The 10,314-nt window shown below is 47.4% G+C and overlaps 1 protein-coding gene across 1 annotated transcript in view; it reads right to left on the minus strand.

Moving 5' to 3' along the window:
• Smc3 (structural maintenance of chromosomes 3) overlaps positions 1–9,126 on the minus strand; it is a 44,112-nt gene extending 34,986 nt beyond the window's left edge. Inside the window, exons 1-2 of the mRNA XM_005063461.4 lie at positions 8,937–9,126; positions 8,023–8,098 (exon numbers count right to left, since the gene is read on the minus strand). Coding sequence (XP_005063518.1) covers positions 8,023–8,098; positions 8,937–8,951 — 91 coding nt within the window. The 5' untranslated portion in view covers positions 8,952–9,126. The remainder of the gene's footprint in view (positions 1–8,022; positions 8,099–8,936) is intronic.
• Between the last annotated feature and the right edge of the window lie 1,188 nt (positions 9,127–10,314).

The raw sequence follows: 10,314 nt of genomic DNA on the forward strand, positions 1-10,314 counted from the left end.
ACTAGGATAGTTGCATGGTCCAAAAGTAGATCCCCATATTAATCATTTGCAAGGGTGTAAAAAGTATCTCCCTGTACTATTTACAGGAGGGAAAAAAGGAACAAAACCAGAAGCAAACAAGCACAAGGTAGTGAAAACAATGGTCACGACCCTGACTAGTTAACAGTATAACAGCCCCAGTAAGACATGAATGGACCTGTCTCCAAAAATGCTAATGAGAAGACAGACATGAAAGCACTTTTCAGAAATAATAATGCTATAAAATACCAAGCACAGTGGTATAGACTTGTAAGCAAAACACTCTGAAGGCTAAAGTATGGGATTTCCACTTAAAAAAGGAGCCTGAGCAGCCGGGCGTTGGTGGCACACGCCTTTAATCCCAGCACTCGGGAGGCAGAGGCAGGCGGATCTCTGTGAGTTCCATGCCAGCCTGGTCTACAAAGCGAGTTCCAGGACAGTCTCCAAAACAATACAGAGAAACCCTGTCTCGAAAAACCAAAAAAAAAACCAAAAAAAAAAAAAAAAAGGAGCCTGAGCAACACACCTAGGCACTATCTCTAAAGTAAATAGATAATAAGAAATAAATTTAAATAAAAACACCTTCTACAGGTGGTGGATAATGCTCCTCCCAGTAGCCAAACGTTATGAAATAAAGATCCTAGTGTCAGATTAATCAGGGAGGCCCATGCACCCCTAACATTACAAGGTATTGCTGATGTACTTGGTTGCCCACTACAAACATTTTAAGATCCTACTTCTGAAGACATCACGTACTCAGGATGCAAGACAATAAGTAATCCAGTTGTATCTGAGCTGGACATTTCCTTCCTACTGGATAACTTTCACAGTACTGCAAAGTATTACAGTAGCTGCTGGGGAGAAAAGCCACCAATGGTCCTAATGCAGCTGTGGGTCCCACAGGCGACACTAATGACTGCCTGGTGAGACACGCCCAGGGATATGTGATAGTGGCACGCCTATTGTTGGTGTGTGATAATGGCACACCTATTGCGGGGCAGCCAACAGCATTCTGGCTGGGTGTGAGGCCCCCTCCACAGCTGGGAACTTTAGGTCTGGCACTGTGAACCTAGACAAAACTCCACAGCTAGGGCAGTCATAGGCCCAGGGAAGAACCTACTACAGTTTTGCCAAATGGACATGGGGGGGTTTGTTCTTAAGGCTATGTTTCTACGTGTGTGCAAGCATATCTGAGTACTACATGAATACCTGGTGTCTGTGGGATCCTCTGGAACTCAAGCTACAGACAGATGTTAACTGCCATGTGGAAGCTAGGACTCCAGCCAGGGCCGTGTGAAGGAGCGGTCAGTGCTCTTAGTTGCTGAGCTATGGGATCCTCTGGAACTCAAGCTACAGACAGATGTTAACTGCCATGTGGAAGCTAGGACTCCAGCCAGGGCCGTGTGAAGGAGCGGTCAGTGCTCTTAGTTGCTGAGCTATCTCTTCAGCCCCTGAATGGACACGGTCTAAAAGTGCCTACTAGACTTTATGCTTCTGCCCACAGACTGGTGCTCTCAGACTTCACCAGAGAAGCTTCCTTTTGCAAAGGCAGGGTGAATGCAATAACTCAGGACTGGTCAGAGTACGGAGACTATGAAGTGCTTGTTCCTAACTGGATGCTCTCTATCATCTTTCCCCTGAAGCATCACAGCAGAGGGCAGAAACAATGCAAACAACAGAGGCTGGGAAGCACTGCTGTGAGAGTGTCCTAAGGACATGGCGTGGCCACTACAGTCATCAATTCACCACGGCTGTGACAACCTGCACAACCCTGGACCCAGCATCATTTCATCAGGGCTGGCTAGCAAGCTCATTAAGCCCCATCGCTCCCTGAGGGACTGTGGGTAATTAATATGCACTGAGGAGAAAGATTCATTTTCTTCAGTGGTACAGTCACTAAGTTGCCAGGCTCCAATACATAACTAAATAGGTCCAGACTCACACTCCTGCAAGCAACCACAACTAAATGCAGTGATCAGAAAGGAAAAGTAAGTAGGAGGGGCTTGTCAGAAGTAGGACTTCAGCGTGTGGTGGGAGTGAGGATAAGGGAAATTGGGATCATTATACACATGTATGAAATTGTTAAATACACTTTTAAAAGAAAAAAATAAAGGTTGCCGAAATGTTCCAGATTAAAGACTCTTAAAGAAACATGACAATTAAATCTAACAGTTAATAAACTGGATTTTATATTGGTGGGGGGGGTGTCCTGTAAAGAACACTTCTGGGTCTATTAAAATAGTGAACTCTGGAGAGAATGGAACTGTTAAGCTTATGTAAGGTAATTAATTATACAATGACTACAAAAATACCCCAATCTTGCAAAGTATATATTGAAGTGAGAAGAAAAAGATACACATACCTTACAGGTGTGTGTGTGTGTATGTGTGTGTGTGTGTGTGTGTGTAAAGTATAATGAGAAAAAGTAAAAAGATTAGGAACAATTATTTGTTCTCATTGGGAATTTTTTTCTGTAAAATCAAAATTATTTCTAAATAAAAGCTGAAAAGTTCATCAAGTGAGTATATATAAATGACAACTGAAGATAGAGACAGCCAATGGTTAAGAGCATAGAGCTCTTACAAAGGACCCAAGTTTGGTTCCTAGCACCCACATCATGTGGCTCTTAACTATCTGCAACTTAACACGCGCACGCACACACGCGCACACACACACACACACACACTTCTTAAAAGTAAATCATGCTGGGCGTTGGTGGCGCACACCTTTAATCCCAACACTCGGGAGGCAGAGGTAGGTGGATCTCTGTGAGTTCGAGGCCAGCCTGGTCTACAAAGTGAGTTCCAGGACAGCCTCCAAGGCTACAGAGAAACCCTGTCTCAAAAAACCAAAAAAAAAAAAAAAAAAAAAAAAAAAAAGTAAATCACAATTCATTAATAACTGGAAAAAATTACTCCTATCCATATAGTAAAACACTAAAATCTTAAGGGATGCTAGGCATTTACTAAGGAAAGACATTCGAGATCTATTCTGAGCTAGGCATAGTGGCACATGCCTGTAATTCCAGTATTCAGAAGGCAGAGAAAGGAGGATTGCAGCAAGTTACAGACTGGCCTAGTCTCCAGCACTGAGGCAGCAGAATCTTGAGTTTGATGCCAGACTTGGCTACACAAGACTCTATCTGGAAAATAAAATTATTCTAGATAGGTGTGGTGGTACGCATCTATAGTCTTAACACTTAGAAGGCAGAAGCAGGACTACAGCCAAATTTTAGGCCAACCTGATCCACAGAGGGACTTTTAGGCAGCCAGGGATACAAAGTGAGAAAACGTGCCTAAAGCTAACATTCTAGATGAAAAAACAGCAGACTGCCAGCATGTTAAAAGAGGAACTGCTTTTATTTAATAAAAGCTTAAATGAGTCTACACACTTAATGGAACCCTAAGGTAGACAGTTTCTATAGACTCCCCGATTTACATGCCTGTTTTCCAATCAGTACCTTGGGAAACAACCCATAGGTATTTCAGTCTATTTTGGAGATACAGTCAAGGCAGGCCTATGAATAACTACAGGAAGCTGTAACTAACTCCACAACTACTTCAGAGTTTTGTACCCAGAGCAAAACATTCCAAAAGCATGAGGCAGTTTTTAGCAGGTCACGGATTTCTGTAATTTCTTGACATTAGAGGCATCAAGTTAAGGTCAGGATAGAAACCGAGACAGTCACAGAGTATTTCATTTAGTGTATTCCAGAACAATGCATAATAATTGTCTTAGGTAGTAACTATGACCAATGAATGGCAGCCATAAGCAGACAAATCCCTTTCCAGCCTTCTCTTCTGACCTTTCCAAAGCACGGCAGGTCTAGAAATCTGGAAATTATCTAGCATGACAACAAACCAAATGTGTCTTAAAAAACTGAGAGCGGGGGCAGGAGAGATGGGGGTTGTTAGGAGCACTTGTTATTACGATTACAGAGGCCCTGGATTCACTTCTTGGCTCCCACATGGTGGTTCACAACCATGTCTTAACTCCACTTGGAGGGAATTTCTGACTTTGCAGGCACAAAGCATGAACATAGTAGACTCACACAAACGCAAGCAGAGCAACCATACACACTGTGGTAGTTTGTATGAGAATGGTCTCCAGTAGGTGGAACTGTTTGGGAAGGATTGGGAGATGTGGCCTTTTTGGAGGAGGTGTTTCACTTGGAACAGACTTTAAGGTTTTAAAAGCCCACAGTGCCATTCCCACTGAACTCTGCCTCAAGCCTGTGTATCAAGGTGAAAATTCAGCTACTTTTCCTGAGACACGGCCTGCCTGAGCCATGCTTCTCGCCATGATGGTCAGACTTCTCTGAAACTGTGTAACCCAAATAAACTCTTTCCTGCCTTGGTCATAGTATTATCACAGCAACAGAAAAGACATAAAATACATCAAAGACAAAGAGTGATGTCCATATCATCTTAGTCTGCACCTTCCATTAAAACCTGCCTATTCTGTCTTTCAGGAAAATATCAGGATTAACACACATTTTTCTCATTTTTAACAGATTTTTATGTGTATCTAGTGTGTGTGTGTGTGTGTGTGTGTGTGTGTGTGTGTGTGTGCATGGAAGCCAAAAGAGTACACTGGATCCTCTGATGCTGGATTACAGGTAGTTGTTAGCCTCCTGATGTGGAGGTTGGGAACCCAATTCAGGTCCTCTGGAATATTCCATCAAATGCTCCTAACAATTGAGCCATCACTCCAGCCCTGTTTTCCTTATGAATGATTATGAAACTGAACATGGTATATCCCTGTAATCCTAGCACATGGGAGGCTCAGACAAGAGGATCAAAATTTAAGGGCAAGCTTGTGCTATATAGTGAAGCCCTGTCTCTGAGTGAGTGTGTGAGTGAGTGAGTGAGTGAGTGAGTGAGTGAGTGAGTGAGTGAGTGAAATTTAATTTTAAAAGGGACAGGGAGAGAACAATAATCTTTATATGGAATTACAATTTAATTTCTCTTAGCTTTCATGATTTCTCATAATATCCTATATTAACGGGTACTTCTTATTACAAGGCGCGGGGGGGGGGGGGGCAGACGACGGACAGACAACCCTAAAAAGTATATACAAATCATCCATAATTCCATAGGGGATTGATTCTAAGAGAGTTCTCCTCTCCAGTCATGGATACCAAAATCTGAGGATGCTCAAATCCCTTCAATAAAATGGTATAACATGTACATACAAACACAAAGATTCTCTCTGGATTATTTATAACATCCAATGCTATGGTTAAGTAAGAGATTAAAAACCGAATCCTTGCTGGGTAGTGGTGGCGCACACCTTTAATCCCAGCACTTGGGAGGCAGAGGCAGGTGGATCTCTTTGAGTTTGAGGCCAGCCTGGTCTATAGCGCCAATTCCAGGACTGGCTCCATAGCTACTGAGAAACCCTGCCTGGAAAAACCAAAACAAATAGACAGATAAATAAATAAGTAAATGTCATGCTATATTGTTTTAGGCAACAGTAACAGGAAAGAAGTGTTTGGTTTGCACAGGCTAAGAAGGGCAATTTTTTTCCTTCTAATTAATCTTCAATGGCTACATTTGGTTAGATGTGAAGATTAGAGACAGGAGATACAAAGTAAATGGTATTTGGGCTATCACAGATTCAAACAGCACAAGAGACAGTTGCTTTCAAATTTTTGGTTTTTTCCTTAGGATCAAAATCATTAAACAAAAGTAGAATCTCTTATTAGATTTTTTTAGATTTACTTATTTCATCTTATGCTTTTGAGTACTTAGAAGTCAGAAGGCACTCAAACTGGAGTTAAAGATGGCTGTGAACCACCATTTGGGTGCTAGGACCCAAACGTGGTCTCTGTAAGTGAGCTTAACTGCTGACGCATCTCTCCAGCTCATTATTTTAAACATAATAATTTTTTATTTTTCTCACATTAAAGTATCTCTTTAATTAAAAAAGTACCAATAAAGCAACTATAAGTTAAAACATTATAAAGAATTCTTTACTCTCAAAAGAAACGAATGTTTTAAGCAAAGCCTGATAGCAACTGAAAGAAAGACATTTAACAGACTTTAGATACAATATTCTAGCTAAGGATAGATATCTCACAGATCACTTACAAAACCATACAACTGAAACTTTAAGGTATTTTTCAGCTTAGAAGCAAAAGAGATAATGCAAAATCTAGTAATGTTTCTTCTCCATTTCTTTTTTTTTTTTCACGAGACAGGGTTTCTCTGCATTGAGACTGTCGACCAGCCCGGCCTCGAACTCACAGAGATCCGCCTGCCTCTGCCTCCTGAGTGCTGGGATTAAAGGCATGCGCCACCACCACACGGCTTCTCCATTTCTAAATATTTTCAGACTAGCAAACAGAAAGATCCTCAAAATGTTAGTACAATCTCGCACTTCCACAAAACATATTAACTCAATTAACACTCTGTGTAGCTAAACAGAGTAGTTTTCTCCATTCCCATGCAGGGTTGCAGCTCAGGTACCAAGGGCAAAAAAAGCCTAGTCTTGATTTTTGCTTTTATTCATTTAATGTCAATCTCCTGCTATATTTATTGACTGGGCTGGTCTTGAATACCTAAACTCAAGCAACCCTCTTACTTTAGCCTCCCAAGTAGCTGAAACTAAGCAACCACATGTAAGGACTCAGGCATTATGCTGGCCTGCCCTGTCACCGGGCAGAATGCACTCAGGCAGTACCCTGGTCAGAACAGATGCAAAGGACCCCTTCAAAAGAAAGACCTCCAAAGTCCACTTACTCTCTCTTTCCACTCTTTCCCTCTTTCCTGCTGTTCCCCTGGGGCAGACAGGACTTTTCCTGCTCCCTCTTCTGTCCTCTCTGTCTCCTAACCTCTTTTCTCTTTCCTTCCCCCCTTTCTAATACAGCTTCTCACTTGAGCTGTCTGCCTGGCTGTTTGTCCCTCTGCCTTGGTCACCCTCCCTGCCATGGAACCTTATCCTAAAACCACACCTGGCTTTCCTTTAGTGTTTTATGCTAACTGACTGTCTAAACACCTCCTATGAACACTGGCATTCATCATTTCCCCTCGACTGATTCTGCACGCAAGCCTCACCTATCCCGTGTACTGGATTAGGTGATGGACAAGGACACATAAGGTCCTGAGGGTGGGAACCCTGGGAAGGTGTTTGCTGTCAAGTGGGCAGAAATGAGGCCCCCTCAGAACTCAATCAGGCTGCTACCACAAACCCAGACTCCTATCCTCTCAAGTGTCTAAGCCACCAATCTAGCATGCTTTCTCATAGCTGCCCTAGCAAACCACAACAAGGAGACTGTACTGCAAAACTGTCAACACTACAATCTGATGTCTGATGTCTAAAACTGTCAACACTACAATCTGATGTCTGATGTCTGAAACTGTCAACACTACAACCTGATGTCTGATGTCTAAAAGCACTAGTTTCATCCATCCTTTAAAAATTCAGCAGAATGTGCTTTTGTCACCTCTCACAGCAAAACGGGGACTTTAAACAAAAAGTCTCAGCCAAGCACCGCTAATGACAGCAACCATATACCTCCTCTCACTCTTTCTACAGCCTTATGAGACAGGCGTGATATCTACTGTCTATCATGACAACTCACATTCACAAGGAAATTGGCAAGGGAAAATGACAGGACAATTTGTGAATAAGCCTTCTTTCTTGAACAAGAACAAAACAGGTCAAATGTCTAACACTCAGTCATCGTAACTTAAAGCTGCTAAAAAAAAACCCTCAGACATGAAACGCTCTCAATAATAATACAGTCAACACCCTCCCACCCACATGCTAGGAAAGCACTTGTACTACTAAGCCTACACCAGCCCCCACCGAATGATTCCCCCCGACTGAGTTGCCTCAACACTTTATTTTTAGGAAACAAGCGATCCATCGGTACAGAGAAGAGAAATTTCATAGAGAAACACTTAACTTCCGAGACAATTCCTGTCTCCTTTGCATAAAGCCAGAGCGCACTCACCTGCATCAGTGCTAACCCTGACACCTTTAACCAGGAACACTTACCAATAACATTATGCTTTGAGCTGAAGGGATCTACAATCGTTTGATCTCGGTAACTCCGGAAGCCCTGGATAATCACCTGAGAGAGAGGAGACACCCTTCAGAACGAGGACGCGCGCACACCCATACACACACACACACACACACACACACGCAGGAAGAACGCCTATGGCCACACTCCTTCCTTTCCGTCCCTCGCTTTTCTCCTTGACCGCAGGACGGAGACATCTCATCTCGCTTTGGAGCATGCACGCCCGAGCCCTCCGGATGCTCCGCAGCCTCCGCGGGTGCAGGGCTGCGTGAGGGCGGGAGACACGACCTCAGCATTCAGAGGTGCGTGCGCGCGCGCGTGCGGGGGCTGCCACCGCCAACCCTGCAGACAGCGGGGTGCAGACAGCGAGCACGCAGGCCGGTCCCCGCGTGCTTACTCCCAGCCCAGAGAGGTCGGGACGTGCGTGTCTGTGTGCGTGTCTGTGTGCGTGCGTGTGTGCATGCGTGTCTGTGTGTGTGTGTGTGTGTGTGTGTGTGAGCGGGGAGCCCCACACGTCCAACAGCAGACAGCCTCCTCCGGCCGTGTGCGCACGGCCCCTGACTGCGGTGCGCCCCGGCGCGGGAAGACCGCTCTGACAGAAGTGTAAACAACCGAGGGAACGGGCGCCACACGTTCCGCAGCCAGGGTCCGCCCTTCACGGGGAAAGCCAGCCCAGGCCGGGCGGCGACAGCCTGCAGCCCCGGTGCCCGCCCGCCCGCACCTCGGCGCCCGCACACGGACGCGGCCCGCCCCGGCCCCGGGCAGACCTGCGCGCGGCCTCACGGGAGGCCCCGGCTGCCCCGGCCTCTCGGCCCGGCCTCCTCCCGCCCTCCCCGCCCCCACGCCCGGCCGGCTCCGACCCTCCCGCGGGGATGTCAGCCCCTACCTGCTTGATGTACATGGCTCCGGGCCCTCGGCAGGGAGACGCTTCGCCTCAGGACGGCGGCGGCGGGGTCGGCAGACAGAGAGAGAGAGAGGCAGAGGCGCAGGCGAGCCCCTCCCGCCGGGCTCCGCTCGCTCCCGCTCGCTCCCCTGTGGCCCAGCAAGATGGCGGCCGCCGCGGAGGCGGAGCCCGCGCGCCGGGCGGAACCACTCCGGGATCACGCAGATCGCGGGGGGGAGGGCGTGGGGAACACTCGGGGCCGGCCCCGCTCCGTCGCGTCGGGGAGACGACCCCCCCGCGCGGCCCCCCTCCCCGGCGGCCCTCGCTCGATCAGTCAGTTTTTGCGGCGCCGGTTGCGGAGGAGCGGCGGGGAGCGCGGCCCCGAGAAGCCCGGACTGTGGTCGCGCCCGCGGAGGGGGGGGCGGGGCCTGCTCGGCGCCAAAGCCTAGCGGGAGCCGGGCGGAGCCAATCGCCGCTCGCGCCAGGGGTCACGCGGTCGCCCGCCCCCGCCGGGCTCGCGCCGGCCTTGAATGCGAATCTCTCATTGTGACGCCCGGGGGTTCCGGGCTCGGAATCTCCGCCGCAGCGCTCCATTATCCTCTTTATGACCCTAGAGCGCCTCCTGCCGGTTCTCAGGCTCCTGACCGCTAGGAAACCGTGAAGGTTTTGTGTTCCATGTCCTCCTCGGGAGGTTGTTCTGAAAGACCCCGGCCCAGCACCGGTGGCTGAGGCCTATGGAAAATTCCTTTCCCCCACAGATCAGCCGAATAGTCATTTTTTCGATCAGAAGGAAGCTCAGCTCAAGGTCTTTACAGCTGCATAGTCACTACTATCTCTGTCCAGATAGGGGCCCAGGTGTCTATGGTCTGCACAGCCAGCCCAGAAAGATTGGGCAGGCACAGAAACCTTTGTTCTTCAGATAGGGCCAAGGCCGAGAATTGGTTCTGAGAGAAACCTTAATTGCCTCTCTGTCCAGATGAGAGAAACCTTAATTGCCTCTCTGTCCAGATGAGAGAAACCTCGTTCTGAGCCCCCGCCTCATTTAAATTACCCAATCAGGGTCCTGTAACTAGGCTTCTCGCTTCTGTACTGCGCTTTTTGCTATAAAAGAACCCCTGAGTCCCCAGCTCGGGGCTCTCAGTTCCCGAGACTGAGACGCCCCGGGTACCCGTGTATTATCAATAAAGCCTCTTGCTGTTTGCATCCAAGCTCGTGGCCTCGGTGTTCCTTGGGTTCGGGTCTCCCTCCCGTGAAAGTCCCCCGCCTGGGGTCTTTCATTTGGTGCGTTGGCCGGGAATTGAGACCCTGCCCAGGGACCACCGACCCACTTCTGGGAGGTAAGAATTGTCCGGACTAAATTTCTGTTGTTTCTGTTGTCTGC

This window comes from Mesocricetus auratus, unplaced genomic scaffold, assembly GCF_017639785.1.
Source record: "Mesocricetus auratus isolate SY011 unplaced genomic scaffold, BCM_Maur_2.0 Super-Scaffold_4256, whole genome shotgun sequence".
NCBI lineage: Eukaryota > Metazoa > Chordata > Mammalia > Rodentia > Cricetidae > Mesocricetus > Mesocricetus auratus.